The sequence below is a fragment of the Moschus berezovskii genome, chromosome 1 (assembly GCF_049115385.1).
Source record: "Moschus berezovskii isolate FMDL1 chromosome 1, NW_MosBer_1.0, whole genome shotgun sequence".
Lineage (NCBI taxonomy): Eukaryota > Metazoa > Chordata > Mammalia > Artiodactyla > Moschidae > Moschus > Moschus berezovskii.
In genome coordinates, this window is record NC_142460.1 from 78,485,648 (window position 1) to 78,505,429 (window position 19,782).

A 19,782-nucleotide genomic window follows, 5' to 3' on the forward strand; every position below is an offset into this window, starting at 1 on the left:
TTATGAACCATTCTCAATTCTTTTCATTTACTTTTTTACTCTAGTCTATATTCTTTTTCATTTTTGACTTTGTGTTTGAATAGCGTCTCTTGTCTTTTTAAAATATAGATCAATGAGCAGTTTCTAAGTAAAGTTTATTATGCCCTGCTTTTCTAAAGTTTAATTTGTTGTTTTTCCATCTTATCTACTTCAAATGCATTTATTTTCTTTCTTGCTTGTTAATGAACGTGTTTATAACTAGTAGAAAAATTCCCTGGAGTAAGTAGACTCTAGCCCAAAGACTTTAAAATATAAAATTGTCATTTTTCTAATTCTGAGTCAAGAGCAGTGTCATTGAGGATTGTGTTCATACTTTTATTAATTTCTAGTTTTTATACACTTGGTTGGAAGGTGAGATCTATGCTCTTCCTGTTATTTGCATATTTTATTGAATTTTTTAATTGTTGTTTGACTCATCCTTTGTGTAAAAACGTTTTTGAGAAAGTTGATACTGGTTTTATATTTTATGCCAATTTGAAAGTTTCTTGTTGTATTTTAGATTTATTCAACTTACACTTCTAGTCTGTCTCATTGCTAGTATTTACTTTTACATTTTTAAAAAGCAAACTTCGAACTTTACATTTATAAAAATGTTTCAACCTCAAAATATGTTCATTGACTTCTTTCATTGAAAAATGTGGAACTTAGGTTATTGCATTTCCTTCCAACTCCCAATTTTTCTTAATAAGCTCTGAGAATTTTATCCAGGTCCACTATAGTGTATTTCATCTATTCTAGGACTCATATGTTTTCATGTTACAATCTTTGAAGTTGGGGTATGTTAAGAAATGGCATGTTAATATAGCTGCTGCCTCCTGGCAGTAAGGATGAAGTTGTCTTTGCTTGCACAAGCTGGCATTTGGCATGGGCATTCAACTTCTTGATATTTCAGTCAACAAATCATTTAAAGACCATCTGAGGAGGGAATAAGAGTCCTGGTTATTGTCTGAACACCTTTTGTGACCTCCTGGTAAGATAAAGAACATGTCAGCATCAAATTTTACAGAATGAATGTCAATATCTTGGAAGAAGATCCTGAAGACAGCAACGAAACTCTCTTAAAATGCTTTAGCATCATCACGTTTTCCAGGCAAGAGTACTGGAGTGGGGAGTCATCGCCTTCTCTGGTAAGTAGGCACACATCACTCCAATTTCATGCTTTGAGATCAAAGTTATTCCTTAGTTCCAATCTTGAAGAAGTTTTCTTCTAATATAAATTCATACTTATTGTTCATTTTGGTTTATTTCAGGGATGAGGGCGTGTTTATGAATGAATTAATATTAGTGCCACCATCTTTCCATGGACATCCAGACAACTTCTTAAATCTGGGAGAGGTAAGAAGTTCCCAGAAGTATAAGTGCCTGCACTGTGAGTATCCAAAAGCCATTGACCATGGTGACGATGAAGTCAGTATGAGGTACTCGTTCAAATCATGTGGAGCCTGACAGGAAAAGCAATGGGATAGTTCTAGCCACCAACAGATTGAAGAACGAACTGAAGAGCCGTCATCACTTTCCTCTCCCTGGTCCTTCCCTCACACCTCTCCCCCCATCATTGATTCTATATTTCTGCATACTGTCTTACAATTGACTGTGTACATAGATGTTCTCTGCTAATCTGTACTGAGAGATGTCCTTCCGTTCTGTATTCCTGGTTTCTAGCAGAATACATAGAAAATGCCATAAATATAATAAATGTTAGATTCATCATGTAATTTGAGCATAACCTGAAAATAGTATCTTGGATTAAGAACTGGAATGACTAGATGGTTCTTTTTATACATCAAGGTTTTCAGCTATTCTTGATCAAGTCTTGTCAAATTTGGGTATATTCCTGCCTCTACCTACCCAGGTGGTGCTAGTGGTAAAGAATCCACCTGCGAGGACAGGAGATGAAAGAGACACAGGTTTGATCCCTGAATCTGAAAGATCCCCTGGAGTAGGAGATGGCAACCTACTCCAGTATTATTGCCTGAAAAACTATGGACAGAGAGCTTTGAGGGCTACAGTCCATGGGGTCACAAAGAGTTGGACACAACTGAGTGACTGAGCACACGTCAGTTGTGTCCTTGTTCTAATATGGCTCTCTGAAGAGTGCTCACAACAAGAAGCAAGCCAAAGCTAGAAAAGAGGACTGAAGAGAGCAAACAGAGTAACGGTGAAATCTGCAGGATGAATTTACTCTTTCGCCAACATTTTTAGGAAGAAAAGTGAGGCTTGCTTACAGAGATTAGCAGTCTTTCAGAAATGGCTTGGCAAGCTCTTCCCTACTGCCTATCTTCAACGAACTTCCCCTGTGTTGTAGATGTCCTTGGAAAGGGTGGGACTTTTAGCCTGTCAGTTACACCTAATCAGTTGTAGCCATCTGTTCATGAAAGCCAGAGTGGTTCATGAGAAAAGGGGGAAGGAGAAAAGAGCCAGGAGAGAGGAAAGGAATGCTTATGGTGGAGGAGAAAAGCCCAAGAAAATTTTGCCCAAGGTCAGTTTTGGATGTTTAAAATCACCCCACCCCTTCACAAGCAGCCTCCTTGGCATATGTATTAACCCATGGATTGAGGGTGGAGGACCTTCTTTTGCTTTCCAGAAAAGTGAAAGTGAAGTCACTCAGTTGAGTCCGACTCTTTGCGACCCCGTGGACTGTAGCCCACCAGGCTCCTCTGTCCATGGCATTCTCCAGGCAAGAATACTGGAGTGGGTTTCCTTCTCCAGGGGATCTTCCCACCACAGGGATTGAACCCAGGTCTCCTGCATTGCAGGCAGACACTTTATCCTCTGGGCCACCAGGGAAGCCTTTCTGGTGATGCATTTGGTCCCCAAATTAGGAACTTTGTGTTGAAGAACAAGCATATGCCTGTTGAAGGGACTCCTTAAATGTTCAGGAAGCTCACAGTCCTTGCCAGCCCAAATTCCTTGGAAGCTCAAGCCTGAAGGCAATGATGAGGATGGCAGTGTGTTAGGTGACAACTCCTTTGGATCTCGGCCACAGCAGTACACTGTGCTGGGAAGAATGCAATGAAGTTGCTTAATACCTTCCCCATTCCCATAACAACTTAGAACTGGATTCTGAATTATGAAGTCTGGGTTCTCTGAGAATTTAACATTGATTGGATGATAGGAAATCTCTGAACTTTGCATTCTATTACCAAAAAGCCTATCTTACTTGGAGATGAGAGACTAAGTCCAAGGGAAAGTAACAGGTCAGGGCAAAGACCAATAGTTGTCCCAAGTCCAGTGGCCTTTTTGAAGCCCCTATTGAATTCTGTTACAACTGGCCCTTTGCCTCTCATCACTTTTAGTGTAAGTGCCTGACAGCTTTTTTGATTGTAATATAAATGCTTAACATTAAATTTTTGATTGTCAAGGCATCCATTTTCAAAGAATCCACCTCAAATAAGAATGTTGCCAGCTACACAGTTACCTAAAGATCCAGCAACCCCATGAAGTTCCCCTATTGGAAACCCGCGGGTCACCTACATAACTGACCCCCACTCTTATGTTTTAAATTCACCAATAAAGAGTAACCTGCAGACCTCACCTCAACCCCAGTACAGGCAGAACCCCAGGTCTTTGCTCTCCATCCAGCCTTGCTGTGTATACATCCTCCAGGACCTGTGAGTAATAAACTTTTATTACTTAGTTTCTTACCAAGTTTCCTGATGTTTGATGAAATAAAATTCATATTTTATGCAAGATGAGAAAAATTTAAACATAAAATCTTTCTTTGCCTATTTGGGCCTCCTCCCCCCACCCCACCCCCTGTAGGGTGTACTGTGTGTGCGTCTGGATTAATCAGGTCTGCCTAGACGATAACCCTCCTTCTTAACCCCATCAGGGGCTACTATGACCCATGACCTGCTACTCACTCTATGCGTATTGATCCGTAAACTGTCAAATGACACATAATCGTCTGTCTCAAGAACTCACGTAACCCTACTTTGATCTCTGATGGGTGGAACAGACCTCAGAGCTTTCTGAAAGACCATCTCCCAGCTTTTAATCCTCAGGTTGGCTCAAAGAGAAACTTCTATTTCTTTCTCAGATCAACTGTTGATTAGCTTTTTATCAACACAGTTATTGCTGAGGTGTGTTTTGTGATCATGATACAAACCACAAAGGCTAGTCCACAACATTGGCTCCTATTGGAAAACGTCTGTGGGGGCGGCCTCAAATACGCATGCCCAAGTGAGTGCCCCGGGCATTCCTAGCTGATAGCATCAGTATCGACAGGCTGAGACCAGAAGAAACACTACCCCAACTTTGATTCTTGAATTCTTAGTAGCTAGTAACATGTACAAAACTAAGAGGAAAATCTCGCGCTGGGAGCTTTGCACCAAATCCAAGAGGACTGAAGAAAGGAGTTAGCATTTTACCTGAGTTGGAAGTTAAGAGTATGCACTGACCACACCCTCTATCTGCACACCCCAAACCACAGAGCAGCCACAGAGCAGAAAGGATTCCTCAGTAGGCAAAGGGGAATTGGTGATGGCACAGATATGGACAGAGGTTCTTTTCAAGAGGGTTCTCTTTTTCTGGAATCTCCATACACTGCTAAGTACTGAGATCATCCATCAGGGTCAGCCAAGGCCATCGTTCACTCTGGCCCTGAGCTATTTTTATGCTCAAGGTTTCAGGAGTTGAGAAAGTGTGAGCTTCATTATCAACTATAATCTAGAGGATGAGACTAGCGGGTTCCACCGACTCTGCTGTGTCTGGGCCACCAGCCTCTGTGGCAGGGGAAGAATCTCTCTGCTGAATTAATATTCACCTTAGAGCCCTGGGCTTCCCTTGTGGCTCAGACGGTAAAGAATCTGCCTGCAATGCGGGAGACCTGGGTTCACTCCCTGGATTGGGAATATCCCCTGCAGAAGGGCATGGCTACGCACTCCAGTATTCTTGCCTGAAGAATTCCATGCACAGAGGAGCCTGGTAGTCTGCAGCCCATGGGATCGCAAAGAGTCAGACATGACTGAGCGACTAACCCTTTCATTTCACTTTTAGAGCCCTGGGACTTCTCTGATGAAAAACAGTTCTTGGAATTTCATGGGAGGGAATTATGGCAACTTGGGTGAGGCAGTGTTCCTTTCAGTCTTTCAAATTTCCCTAACTCAGTTGGGTGCTTTCCTTTCAAAATACCATAATTCCATAATCTTTCTCAAAAATTAGAATTTATTTGTATTTTACCTTTTTTGTTGTTGCTGTTTGGGGAAAGAAATGTTTTTATAAAAAGAACAACAACAACAACAATATCCAGACTTCCAACTACCGGATCTATAGCCCTAGAAGACAGAGATTCAGGTTACCTTATTCTTCAGTCCTCCCATTTGCTTAGATTTACTCTGTATTTTCCAAGATTCTAGGATTTGAGGACATTTACTAATAGCATCTTCCTCTGAATGTGTCCGTTTGCTGAACTGTGGCTTCTTTATTCTGCTGCTGCTGCTGCTGCTGCTGCTGCTAAGTCACTTCAGTCGTGTCCGACTCTGTGCGACCCCATAGACTGCAGCCCACCAGGCTCCCCCGTCGCTGGGATTCTCCAGGCAAGAACACTGGAGTGGGTTGCCATTTGTTTATTCTACAATCCCCTAAATGATTACCCATGACTTCTCCACCCACTCCTCAGAGCGAAGAACCGTTCCAATGCATTGCTAAAGACCATCTCGGTGCCAGTGAAACCAGAAGAATGCTTGAAAAAAGAAACCTCGTGTTATGAAAAACTGTTCTCTTTCTTTGGGTGCAGGAGCTAGAACCTTAATAAAATTATTCTATAAGAAAATGTTTATTATTTCTATCTAATTAGTTTCCTTGGGAGATGAAACTCTTTCATTATTGTATTTCCTGAAATTGAGACAATTTGGGCCCCTTACTTAGATATTGCCCCTATGTAATTTCAGAGGCAATAATAAAGAAATCCATTTTTAATGGCAATTTTAAGCTGTGCTTCACCTTGCCAACGATTTAAGAGCAATGCACATCAGCCTGGTTCTTGCACCTGCCCTCCTCAAGCAGCTGGTACAGACTGTTCTAGCAAAGAGGAGGAATGATCCCCAACATGGGAGGAGGGGTGAACTGGAAGCATAAATTATACAATAAGAAAAGTATGCTCTGAAGTCACTTGTGCTTTCTGAACTTCAGTTACCTGTAAAACAGACAAGAATGAATGGTGTTTATGGAGAATAAGGGGCAAAATAAGTAATCCCTCAAGTTCATCTGAGGTAGAAATTCCACTTGTACTGTAATTATAAGAAGGTTCAGACGAAGTAAAAGATTTGTGCAAATAGGTACAAATAAGTTAAATGCTAGTAGTATTCACATGTGACTTGAATGCAGTTATTAATATCTGGGCTCACTAAGTCAATAACCAATAATCAAGATATTTGGAAAATCAATTTTAATAACAGTGACCAAAAAAAAAAATAAGCGTCCCCTTTACTGACAGAGGCTGGCACTGTCAGGATGCTAAAACCCAGGGACTCTGCCTGCCTGCCTTCGGGCAAGCTCATACCTATTACTTGGTCATTGTTTGCTGGTAAAAAGTAAAATAGTATAGAAGGAAGGAGGGGAAAGAGGGAGGGAAGAAGGGAGAATGGTTTATATGCCATATGTGATAATAAATGCTTTATTTCAAAGACAAGGATTATATTTTGTACTCCAGTTATACTTTTATCCACTGTAATTTAGGAACACTTTCCTTTGAAGAAAAAAAGAATGCCTGGAAATAATCTCCTTTGTAATTTTATTTTACAAGGTGTCAGTGTGTAATGGGCCCATTAGCAAGCATGCCCAGAAAGTCAAGTGTGAAGAGTCAAGGTTTCCCATGCTGGGAATTCCATGGTACCTCCTGGAACTTTGAAAGTGTCACCTTTAGCTGCACTGCCAGTTCTGGAGGTGATTGAGGGTTTCCTTCCTCCTGACACTAAAGATAAGAGAAACAGGACAGAAAGTAGCTATGGTAACAAAGTGGAGTTTGGTACTTGTCCTGGCTTTGGAAGTCAATATCACTGGACTCCTCTGGTATCAAGCTTCAGGAAAGAAACTCACAGTATAAAGCAGAGCCATCTTAATCATTTTTAGACTGACATTTCAAAAAGGGTTAAGACGCTATCTGCTCTGTCTGTTCCATCTGCTCAAATGTTTATTTGAAAACATCTGTGCTGTGATCTCTAACGATCCTAGTTTTCACTTACCAATTAATACTTTTAAAAAAGTAAAACAGGTATAAATACTTATTCTCCAGTTAGAGAAGCAATTCTTTTGAACATCTTTATGATTTAAGGTCTCTTGACAACTCATGAGTAGGCAAAATGTTGCTATTTATTTAATCTTGGAAGAACACCGCAAGAAAAAGGCAGGGAGTGCAGGCAGTGTGGAAGAACTCTCCTTTATGTAGCTGGCCACATGTGACTTTGACAGTTGCAGGGGAAACTGGCTGGGGCTAAGGTTACATGTTTCTGTTCAGTAAGGATATCCATGGTGGTAACTCTCATGATGACGGTAGTCATCCTGGTAACCATCCTGGTATCCTTGATGGTAACTATGGTAACCATAGCCTGCATACTCATCTTCTGGACAGCGCATCCCCAGGGACTGCTGAATGGCCATTTCCTGTCTCCGGAGTTGCATCGAATCAATTAAATCATACACAATCACCATGGACCACATTGGGGAAGGATACCAGGATTTCACATTTCCATCTTTTCCAACTAGAAGCATGGAGAAGTACTCTGGGCTCACTTGAAAATAGTTGCGTATGTCTTTCACCAAATGGGCTGGTACGTCTTCTCGCTCCACAACAGAGCTCCCTAGAATAGGATTAGAAAAGTTGTTAGCGGATTAAAGAGGCAACACTCAGGAAAGCATCAAGTTAGAAGAAATCACTGTGAGAACAGAGAAAGGACCCAAGGGTCTGTTCTCTACAGCTTAAAAATCCAATTTAGGAACTTTGCTGGTCTTTCTACTAGCAATGAAATGTTCCTCCTATTCTACAACATGGATCACAATTTGAGGCACATGTCTCTTTACAGGAGTGTTATAAAATATAAAACCAATTCCTTTATTTAATCCTTGCAAGATCAACTGCCACATCAAGATCAACTCTGACATCCCTTGGTCACTGATATGGCAGGAAATATTTCATTTCTCGTGCCTTATAAAACTACCACAAGAATTAATGAGATACCATAGGTGAAAATGCTTTGTAAGCCAATAAAACCCCATGCAGACAAAAAAGAATTACATATCTCTATTAAGAAATGAATATATTTGCTGTCACTTGCAAATGGCTTTTTAATAAAAACAACATGAGTGTTTATGCTCCCCTTCCCATTCTTCTGCACACATTCTGTGTATACATAAATTCTCACACCCTTACACATACACACACACACACACACATGCATGGGGCACACACCAGGAGGGAGCATTTAGTGACCTTTCTTCAGCTGAGGGTACATCCACTGCTTACATATGAATTAATATAACTTCACTGAACTTATCAGTAGTTTACACTCTTTTAAAAGCAACAAAATTTTACCATTAATCGGGAACAGTTCCAAAACGCCCCCTACTTCCTCTCCAACACCTAAAAGCTTCAGAACCGTTATGTGGCGCAGACCTGAGAGGAAAAAGAAAGCCATAGCATCGGGAGTTAAGTCTTTTGCTTCCAAAGACTGGATATCTGACAATTAAAATCTCTTAAGTTTAAAAAGAATATAAAACATAACCTGATTAGGTAAAATAAGTCATTAAAATTTTTTTCCATAAAAATGCATTCAGACATTTATAAAATCTTGAAAAGAGACTAATTGCAGAGTTTAGGATTAACAACAGGGTCAAATGTGAGTTTTGTTTCTGCAGATTGAAAAAGAATTTGCTCTTAAACTCTGATTCTCACTCTATTAAATGACAAAAATGAAGCCATTGGAACTTTAAAATATCTGAGATGATCTAAGCTGATCAGTGTTCTGGAAAAAAGTCACGGCTGGTGTTATAACAGCTTACATGGATAATTTAATTTTGTCTCAAAGAAAAGACTACAGAGCAAGCCAATGTGATTGTTGAAGACATTGTTCTGGCTTCCTCAAATGAAAGCTTGTCTGCTCAATGGGCAGGTTTTTATCACTTTTTTAGAAGACTCAAAGGGGTAGCACTGAGGGAGGCACAGCTTGCTTCCCACCCACCCTCAGCTAAAGTTTCAGGAAAGGAAAGAAGGTCACGCCTTGGTAGCTTGCTGGAATTCTTTTGAAGATGAAGCCCTTATGAAAGATTCAGGAGAAAGAATATAGGAGGGTAAGGGGGCTGTGGAGTCATCCTATCTAAAGTCCGAGCCTAGTCACAGTAGTAACTTGGAACTGTTAATAATAAATATGAACGTTGACAGTGTTGATTGTCCAGGAGAGAAAACTAAAAGTCACTACGGAGGGCTCTTTTAAAGAAGAGCTGAAATGCAGTCAAAATGCTGTTCCAAAAAAATTTTATGGGCTTTACTCTTCTTCCAGAGAAGTGAAGCATTTCTGTTCTGCATGTTAAGTCATGTTTTCAAAAGGGAAAATCACAAATTTAATTACCCTTTAAAACATGACTTGTTCACATTTCCTATCTACTACAGAAGAGTTTGACTTAGACTCTTTGTGTAGCAATTCAAAATGAAACATCACCTAATAGCTGCTGCAAAGATGTCTTTAGAAAATTAGCAAGCCATAATCTTATTTATATATTCATATCATGGAGGGTCATTAACTACATTAAGAACTTCTGTCTTACCCACCACTGTTGGTGGCTATTAATAATTTAAATTATGCCTAAAAATACTGGTACAATCAAATCTTCCTTACATATGTTGACATAAATTTTTAAAGCATTAATCTTGATAATAAGAGTATAAATAAACATTTACAAATTTTCTATGTATCCTTACTGTTATAAGCTTGCTTTCTGCCTTTTTTTGAGTTATTATTTTACATCTTAAAGCTGAAATGTGGCTACTAGCTACTTTCCACCCCTCTACTGACTCTCAAAAATTCTTCATCTGCAGAGGTGTATCTTAAATAAAATTTTTGTAGTGATTCCAACTTTTGAAATTACCACTCTCTCTCTGGTTCAACATTGAACTTATATGTATTATGCATTTCCTTTCTATATGTACATATTCAGAATAGTATTAGCCCTTTCTGACCACTAGGATAATAATGTTTGGTAAAGAAAGCATACATTAGTTTTCAAAACACTGAGCAATTCACTGCAAATAATGATAGTAATCTGTTCCGTTCAGTCGCTCAGTCGTGTCCGACTCTTTGCGACCCCATGGACTGTAGCCTACCAGGCTTCTCTGTCCATGGGATTCTCCAGGCAAGAATACTGGAGTGGGTTACCATCTCCTTCTCCAGGGGATCTTCCCAACCCAGGGATCGAACCCAGGTCTCCCGCATTGGAGGCAGACGCTTTAACCTCTGAGCCACCAGGGAAGCCCAATGATAGTAATAATAGACAGCATTTCTCTTTGACCTACTTGTCTTAAAGCACAAGGCACTGTTTAACAAATCTTGCTGTCTTTCTGGTACTTAGTCAGAGATCAAAATCCTTTCAAAGGGACTGGTAATATAGTACAGTGGGGTTCAATTCATTCATTAATTCTCAAAACCATTCCTGTCTTACAAAAAATACTTGATGGAAAAGTACTCAGTGTTGGTACCTGATTATTACCTAAGTAATTGACGATATCTGAGTTTTATTATCTTGAGACAAATTTTTTAAAAGCAAATAAGAAGACACATAACACAGATCACTGAAAGTAAAGCAGCAGGTATTTTCAGACATTTCAATAAAAAACCTGAGAGGGCAGAATACTGAAAAAAGAAAAACAGACCCCAGTTGACTAAGATTCCAGTATGAAAGCAACTTTATCCTCAATATAACTGAGTAAGTGTCTGGGAATCTACAGTCTGGGCTGGGGAATATTTGGATGACCTAAGCTTCTGTGTTCCATTTTAGACCAGGAAGAGGGTGGTATGGGAAAGCAGTGATGACGAGGCTTCCCACTCACCAAAATTGCATGCCTGACCACTGAGGGCAGAGAGCTGCTGTGAATAGGCCCAGTCTTCATCATTAGGGGCCGAGATCACCAGCAACCGCCTCCTCCAACGGAACCTGGAAAAGAAGTAGAAGACCACAATTACTGCTTCAAACAATAGAGGCTAGTGTGAAAAGCAGAGTAACGTCGACTGTCACTTTTTTCCTGTGCCTCAAATAAAAAAACAGTAACCTTAGAAATATTTCATAGCTCCTCAAAGCCTAACATTAAACTGTATTACCACATTTCTTGAACTTTTTCCTTTATAACTTCATGGTCTGCCTGTCGTAGCATTTACATGATGTGTCAGGCATGAGTCTGGTCACCATGCCTGATGAGGTCACTTAGGGAGAGAAGAAATTCTCAGAGACAATGAAAAATAGCTGAAATTGTTTGTCAAATTACAGCAACAGAAATAAAGGAATTAGAAAATAACTGAAGAAAACTCAAGTTCTGGTTGAATTTCCTCGGGTTTGGCTAGCGGGGTGGTGGTGGTGGTGGTGAATATGGACAGGAAATAGTACAGAAAAAAAAACCCTGAATTTTAAGTAGATAGCAGTGACAGTAAGAAGGAAAATAGAAAAGTATCTTAAAGGGTCAAACAAGGTTCCTGGAAAAATAAAGCTCTATGTACCTTCCTCAGTAGCCAGTGGTTCTTCCAGAGGCAAATGCTAGTTCTAAGATGTACCCTATCATCATGTAAGAACCATCACTTATAGAGAACCCCTAAGAAATAGAATGGAGCAAAACCTACAGTCATAGGATTTTAGAATATATAGTAAACTTCTTCCTGTTCTTATAGTTCCAACACAATTGGGCAGTGGAAAGAGCTTTTGTCTTGTAGCTGAGAAACTTGATCTATATTTTCTCACTGTTACATTTTTTGGGTTCCTTGAGCATATCACTCTATTCATCTAAGTCATAGTTTTTCCTTAGCTTTAGAATCAAAAGGAGCATTACCTCAAAGAGGTGTTATAAGAGTTAAACTCTAGGGACTTCCCTGGTGGTCCTATGGCTAAGACTCCACACCCCCAATGCAGGGGGCCTGGATTTGATCCCTGGTCAGGGAATGAAATCCCACATGCCGCAACTAAGAGTTCACATGCCATAACTATACTTCAGAGTACTGCAACTAAGACCCAGGCAGTCAAATGAGTAAATTTTTTTTTTTTAATAAAGAATTAAACCCGAAAACCCATCAATGTAAATTATCCATGTGTTGGCATAGATATTGACAGTGTCTTAGTTTGCAGGCTTTAGATTTAGAAGTTTGTCTGACAGATGGATAACGTCCATTGTCTATTAACAGATTTTGGACATTATCTATCATGTTGCCATATGATAATCGATTTAATCCTTATGTTTGTATATCATTTTATAGCTCGCTTTCACCTACACAACACACATTCCTCACAGGAGGTTTTCTCTGGTGGCTCAGTGGTAACGAATTGGCCTGCCAATACAGGAGGCATGGGTTCTATCCCTGATCCAGGAAGATCCCACGTCCTCCAAGAAACTAAGCCCATGCACCACAACTGTTGAGCCTGTGCTCTAGAGCCTGGGAACCGAAACTACTGAGCCCACAGGCCCTAGAGCCCATGCTCCCCACAACAGGAGCCACTGCCATGAGAAGCCCATGCACCGCAACTAGAGAGTAGTCGGTGCAGCAACGAAGACCCAGCGCAGCCAAAAGTAAATAAGTAAATAATTAATAATTAAAAAACAAAAAAACATTCCTCACTGGAGTTCATCGAGGGCATGGCTTGCTTTCCCCGTTTTGCAGATAAAAAACAAGGTTTAGAGAAGTGAAGTGACTTGCCTAACCAGTAAATCTAAGAGGTGGTACCAAAATTCAGATTTCTCTAACTCCTGGTCCAGTGCTTTCCCTGGTCCACCCCTCTCAGAGGTGCTAATGCTTGGCAGGTGCTGTCAGGGCCCCTAAGGGGATATGAAGAGAAAGGGTGTGCTTCCAGAGAGAGGTTGAGTGCAGTTGTCTCAAAGTCCACCTTCACTGGAGAAAGGGCTTTTGCTTTCTGCCTTCAGTCTTGCTGACTGCAGGGTGTCAGTGCACTCAAGGAGCCAGAAGCCAGTTGATTTTATTCATGGCTTCTCTCCCTGTGCCCTTTCTAGCCTCTCAGTGAACAGGAGTTTTCAATCCCAGAGAAAATGGCCTCTTGGGAAAATAGTGGTTTGGGTGAATGAGAGAAAATGATAGTCTGATGAAATACAACCTCTGAATGGACGCCTTAGCAAGACTCGCCAAGAGTTGCTTGCTGTGACATTACGTTAGCTTCCTCCGCTTGTTTTTCTTCAAAGGGAAAGAAAAACTTAAATCTCCACTGAGGATAGAAGATGAATGTATCTGGCACAAAGGAGGGGAGAGGAGAGTCTGAGACTGTCCGAGGTTTCCCGGGAAAGGGAACAGGACTGTTGTTGGATCAAAGAAGACGGTCTCCTGTGCTTTCCCTGCTTCCTTATGAGGCCCACCAGACCAGCATCCCCCACCCCAACTCCTTCCCAGCCAGCACCCACACCAGGCCAGCCTTTCTGGCCCCCATACAGAGCTGCAGGGTATCCTGGAAGGAGCTCTTTTGGGTGAGGTCTGTTTTGGCTTGTTTACCTGTGTGCAGCACTAAATACTGTCGGATTAGAGAGGGCTGGGATCTGGGACTTGTGGCAGACACACGAGAGAGGGTCGTTTCCCCTAAGTGGTGATTCTTTATCCCACAGACCTTCATATTAAGATCCAAGGCCCCAGCTCCCAGCCCTGAAGGAACAGATGTTAATGGAACTACTTCTGTGGAAGTAAGAAGAGATGTGAATGTGGCCCAGATCCTTACTTTGGACAAATGGTTTTTTTGTCACTTTAGCACGTCAGTAAATAAAAACTTCAAGCTATGTATGTGTTTGCTTTTCTTAACTGGCATGCCCAAATTAGTGTGCATGTGCCCACTCTTTGGGGCTTCTGTCTTAGAGAAAGATAATTATAGCCTGAACCAGATAAGTGTCACTAAAGACTAGACTGGCTTCAGAGTCTGCTCAGCTGAAACCAGGCTGTGTAGACCCACCAACTCAGCAAATTTGAAGGAAAATTCCCATTTGGATATAGTTTATTTATAGAGCTGTTATGTAGAAAAGAAAGAAAAAAATTCAGTTCTCTTTGCCTGGGTTTCAGTTCTGAAGATGTTTATTAAGTTTCCTCTTTGCTCTCCTTTGATGACAAAGTTATCTAACTAAGACTTGAATAAACAGCCTGGATGGCATCACCGACTCTGTGGACATGGGTTTGAGTGAACTCCGGGAGTTGGTGATGGACAGGGAGGCCTGGTGTGCTGTGATTCATGGGGTCGCGGAGAGTCGGACATGACTGAGCGACTGAACTGAACTGACCTGAACTGAATACTACTAATAACCAGTGTTTATTAATTACTTGCTTTGTGCTAAGTTCTAGGCTATCATTACCTTTAGTATTGAATTTACCTTTCATAATGATCTTAAGAATAGATAAACTTATTATCTCCATTTTGCAAATGAAAAAACTAAAGCCCAAAGAGATTAAGCAATAAGTCCAAGGTCACACAGCTGATAAGTGGAAAACCAGGAATCAACTTCAGGGTTATCTTACTCATACCTTGAAGTAATATACTATTCCACTTTAATTTTTAACATCAATGATAATTATCAGCACAATGGTTCCATGAGTTGTGACCATAAGTCATAGATAGCCATAGGACATCTAAATTATAATCATAGGCCATTCTGAATATCCATAAGAGATGTATATTCCTAAAACAGCAGTGAATATAAGAACCTGTAGCCTTTTACACTGGAAGGAAAATACATTTGCTTATGTGTTGTACGGTCCTATCTAGTTCAAAAGACTTTAGATGCAAAATATGTATAATTTCTTAAGAATAAAAAAATGCAAATGCAAATAAGTGATCAACTTGAATGAGCATCGCAAGCTTTGTGAGTGAAAAAAAGTGAGATAATGCTAGCTTTTCCTTTGAAGTTTTGAAACCCATGACATTGTGATTATAAAAAGAACCTTTGCCTGGAAATGGCACAAATAATTCATCATAATGTCTGGAACTGCAAGTCTCACGACTGGCCTAAATCCTGAGTTGTAAATAATATCAATGAGCTAGACGATAACTGTCTGTTTTACAGATCAGGCTGAGTTTGATGGGTTGGTTCAATAGGTATACATCTTTCAGTCCTGGAAGATTTAGAATTAAGAAGAGGAAGTTTGGAAAGAATCAAAATTATAGTAATAATATCTTTTTCTAAAAAGGATCCTGATTTTCTATATGAATTTATGTTCTTGTGGAACTTAAGAGTATCTGGCTTGAAATGATAGCCTTGAAACTCCAAACTAGGAAGTGTGATTGAGTAAGTGGTTTAGTTGTATGGTTTTAGGTTGAAATCTTACTAAGCATATACAGTTACTGGAACATTTGAGAAAACTTCACCGTATTTACAAGATTAACTTATTAAATTTATGGATCATTTAAATACTCAGAAAGATTGTGTTTATTTCAAGCAATTGAAAGAAATATGGTAAATGTGAAATGACCATTTTGAAACCCAAAACTCTGTCTCCAAGATTTGATTCAGCACTGGTGCAAAGAGGCCGAGCTTTCAGCATCATTGACACAAACTCAGTTATGAAAGTTATTTGATCTCCATTAACCTGAGTGGTCTCCATTAGTGTGAGAATAACGACAGTATTTAGATCATGGGATTGTAGTGAAACAACAGGAGGGAAGATGAAGTGCTTGGCGTAAAAGGTGATTACGGCAACACTGGAGTGGACGTAGGGCTACTTGCTCTTGTTATTCTCATGGGTGAGAGATTTTTAAGGCAAGTTAATTGGAAGCATAGGGACAACATATCTAGAAAATTATAAACTGAAAACTTGGATGAATGGTGAGTCCTATCTGCCTAGAAAATCCCATGGATGGAGAAGCCTGGTAGGTGCAGTCCGTGGGGTCGCTAAGGGTCGGACACGACTGAGCGACTTCACTTTCACTTTTCACTTTCACACATTGGAGAAGGAAATGGCAACCCACTCCAGTGTTCTTGCCTGGAGAATCCCAGGGATGGGGGAGCCTGGTGGGCTTCCGTCTATGGGGTCACACAGAGTCAGACACGACTGAAGTGACTTAGCAGCAGCAGCAGCAGAATGTGCTTTACGCATCATGATGCTATTTCTTAAGAGACCCAAGCTTCCCAAATCTAGAGGAATTCAGATTATCTATTTCCTAATCATAGAATTTTTGCTGCTGTAGGTGAAATTTCTGCATCCCTGCACCCCTTAAAGTCCCAAAGATTTGTAGAATTTTCATCCATCATGGGGGAAGGGATGAAGAATGGAAAAAGTAGAATCATTTCTTTTAAACACTTTTTTGTGTATGTATCAGAGTTTTCCTACAAGAGTTTTCAACAAACCACACTCCCCAAGGAATCAGGGATCTGGGTCAAGAGAATTTCTCCTTTTAAGGTCTTAGTGGAACTTCTGTTGTTCTCTGCAGAGTTGGAAGGAAGCAGAAAATCAAGCAGTGTTCCAAATCAAATTTGGAACTAGAAAGGGCCCAATAAATACAAGTACAATATACAAAGCCCCCCAAATTGACTGAATGAATTAATCCTCACAGAAGGTCAGAAGTATGTATCAGTGTCCCATAAAAAGCAGAAGAGAAAGAAAAGACTTATCCAAAGCCACCAAATCAACACTCAAGTTTGGAACTGATCCCAGCCAGCCTTGCAACCAGAGCCACTTCCAGCAGGGCAAGAATAAGCCTACTGAGCAGAGTGCTGTGAAGCAGACAGACACTTCCCCTTCTTACAGGGACGGTCACCCTGCACAGACACGTCTGCTTTGTGTTTCTCTGGGGTTTTCTTTAGCTCACTCAGAACACTCTCCTGCCTTCCTCCTCGGTGTCTCCAAAGGACATGTACCTGGATAGGAAGTTTTCCAGTGACTGCTTCTTGTCTTCCTTGCAAATGATGCCATCCTTCTTCTGCTTTTCCATGTCTTTGATTCGGGACTGGAAAGTATCGATCAAATCGAACACAGACTTCATTGCTATAGGCACCTCATAATATTGCTGTTGAAGGAAAAGTAAGAAGTATATAAAGGTGTTTCTTCCCTCTGTCCAGGGGGTGGAGAGCCTGGGAGAATTCATGGGAGCTCTGGGGAAAACAGAGCCTGGAGGGCTCATTCGTTTATAAACTCTCTCCTGCAATAGTACCTCTGCTGGTGTTTTGAGGTTCTGAATCCATGAAACAACTGCCTTTATCTTCCATGAGGAGGTCTTCTTAACTCTTTTTATTGGAAAAGGTCCATGCCTTCTTCACCACACATATCCTAGATTTACTTCCCTATCTCTGGGACTAACTTAGTTCCTGTTCGTTACACAACTGGAAAGTCAGAAACTCTGTACCTAACACAAAAAATCAAATGCAAGAACATGTAAGAGTATCCGACCTCAGCAAAAAGGGTAATTTTCCACCAGAAGGATGCCTACTCTGTGGTCATCAGGAATCTACATGGGGCACCCTTAGTGGTTCAGGGTTAAGACTCCATGCTGCCAATGCAGGGGCTATGGGTTTGATCCTTGTTGGGGGAAGATTACACATGCCTTGTGGCACAACCAGAAAAGTAAATAAATAAAAGAATAAACAATCTATATAAACTCTTTGTGATTCCCAGGGACTATTTTACTGAGTGAGCAATACTTAAAATTAGGTCATGTTTATTAACGTATTCTCAGAAAAAATTTTGGAAATCTAAGTTAAGGATAATGAATTTCAGTTTCCTGCCTCAAAGCTGTCTGGACTTAGAACAGCAACCTGAAATGGATTTGGGAGCTGGCTGAGCGTAATCATCGTAAGCTAGAGAGAGAAGTCTGGACATGGCTTGGATCCTGTGCCCTCAATGGTAATTTAGTAAATCATGAAATGTGTAAGCTGGCAGACACCTAAGGGGTCATCTAGACCAACATTTCACATTAGAGGTGGCAAAACACAAAAACAGAATGAATTATTGAAGGGATCTCTCTCCAGATCCAGAAAAATACTTCAGGCTGAACCAGCTATTCTAATAGCCCAGGCAGCCTTTTTCCTAAGGATTTTCATGTAAGCATGGGCTCTGGAGCCAATCTGTGTGCGTATGAAGTCTAACATTAACTGGGTTAAGTTAGGCAAGTTACTTAACAACTCTAGATTCCTGGCCTCTTTGAAATGGATAATACTTGTTATTTCTCTTAGAGGTTTGAGATAAGAATTGTAAACATTTGAAGTGAGTGCTTGGCATAATGAAAGAACTCAATAAAGTTAGTTATTATTATTATTATTATGACTACATGGCATAATTTTTCATGGTTCAGAAATTTTGTCCCTATCATAGGAAGAAATTAGGTGTAAAACCCTACCATCTTGCCCATGCTGAATCAGGAGATAAATTTCCAGGTTCTTCCAAAGTATCAAATCTAAGTTTTCTTAAAACAGAAGCTAAATGCTCTTCACTTTTTATCACCAGGGTCTGACACATCATAGCTATTCAACAAGTGTCTGGTGAATGCATGACTTTAATGTTACAGAAGAATTTCATCTGAGTCAAGTAACTGAGCTACAGGGGGTCATCCAATCCAATATTTTCCATAGACCACAAATTCTATAGGACAGTGGTAACTATTTGGACCATTTCCAAACTTTCCCATTTATGAAATAATTTGTGCTCAGTCATATGTGTAATAGACTCACTGATTCCCCCAAAATGAGTTTCTCTCTTAAGGAACAGCACTGCACCATCCAAAACAGGAACCCATACCTTGACTCTGAGGTCCACGTCCGTGAGCACCATAAAGAAATCGTTGTAGGTCATTCCATACTCCTTCCTCAGCTCACTGATGAGATGCTGGTCTACCAAGTCCTCATCGTCCACAACTCGCATAGGTTTCTCATTGTCTTAAGGCAAATGAAATGTGAATAAATATGGATGCAACAAAAACAGAAATCAGTGGGAAATCAAAGTGTGGAAGATCTGAGACTCCATCCCGAGTTAATTAGAACTGCTTTCATTAGTTGCACATGTTCAAATAGTACTTTCTTTGAACCAGTTTTTACAAAGTGAACAAATATAGAAAAAAATGAATAAATAAGCTCATTTTGAAAGTCACTCTTCCAAAGATGATCGAACCCCATCTCTGCCCACTCTGGTTATAGTGAATCAGAAGGAGCAACATTAGAATGACGCTACTGAGTCATTCCTGGAAGAAGATTGCCAACTCAACCTGGGGATGAGTCATTATTGTGACTTACCAGGGAAACAGACCCAGATTCTTTGGTTAAGCTTTATTTTCACTTAAAATTTTATTTTAGTTTTAGTTATTTAAGTTTAAAATTGGTGTCTGTTCCTTCCTTTTATTAGAGAATTATTTTGGGACACAGTGAACTACGTCATTGGTATGTATGTGTATGTTAGTCACTCGGTCGTTTCCACTCTGTGCAACCCCATGGACTGTAGCCAGCCATGCTCCTCTGACCATGGAATTCTCCAGTCATTGCCATAGAGAAAAATAAAAAGCCTATGTTCCAATCTGGTCATTTGACTCCAAAAAATCAAGCTATTCATAAGATAAATTTTATAAGTGAATACAAGGTTAAGTAAAATG

At 40.2% G+C, this 19,782-nt stretch overlaps 1 protein-coding gene across 1 annotated transcript in view; it reads right to left on the reverse strand.

The window, feature by feature from the left end:
- Positions 1–6,755: 6,755 nt before the first annotated feature.
- Positions 6,756–19,782, reverse strand: part of CCDC80 (coiled-coil domain containing 80) — a 37,418-nt gene continuing 24,391 nt past the window's right edge. The window contains exons 4-8 of the mRNA XM_055422352.2: positions 18,939–19,075; positions 17,066–17,214; positions 11,078–11,181; positions 8,570–8,650; positions 6,756–7,838 (exon numbers count right to left, since the gene is read on the reverse strand). Of these exons, the coding sequence (XP_055278327.1) occupies positions 7,492–7,838; positions 8,570–8,650; positions 11,078–11,181; positions 17,066–17,214; positions 18,939–19,075 (818 nt within the window). The 3' untranslated portion in view covers positions 6,756–7,491. The remainder of the gene's footprint in view (positions 7,839–8,569; positions 8,651–11,077; positions 11,182–17,065; positions 17,215–18,938; positions 19,076–19,782) is intronic.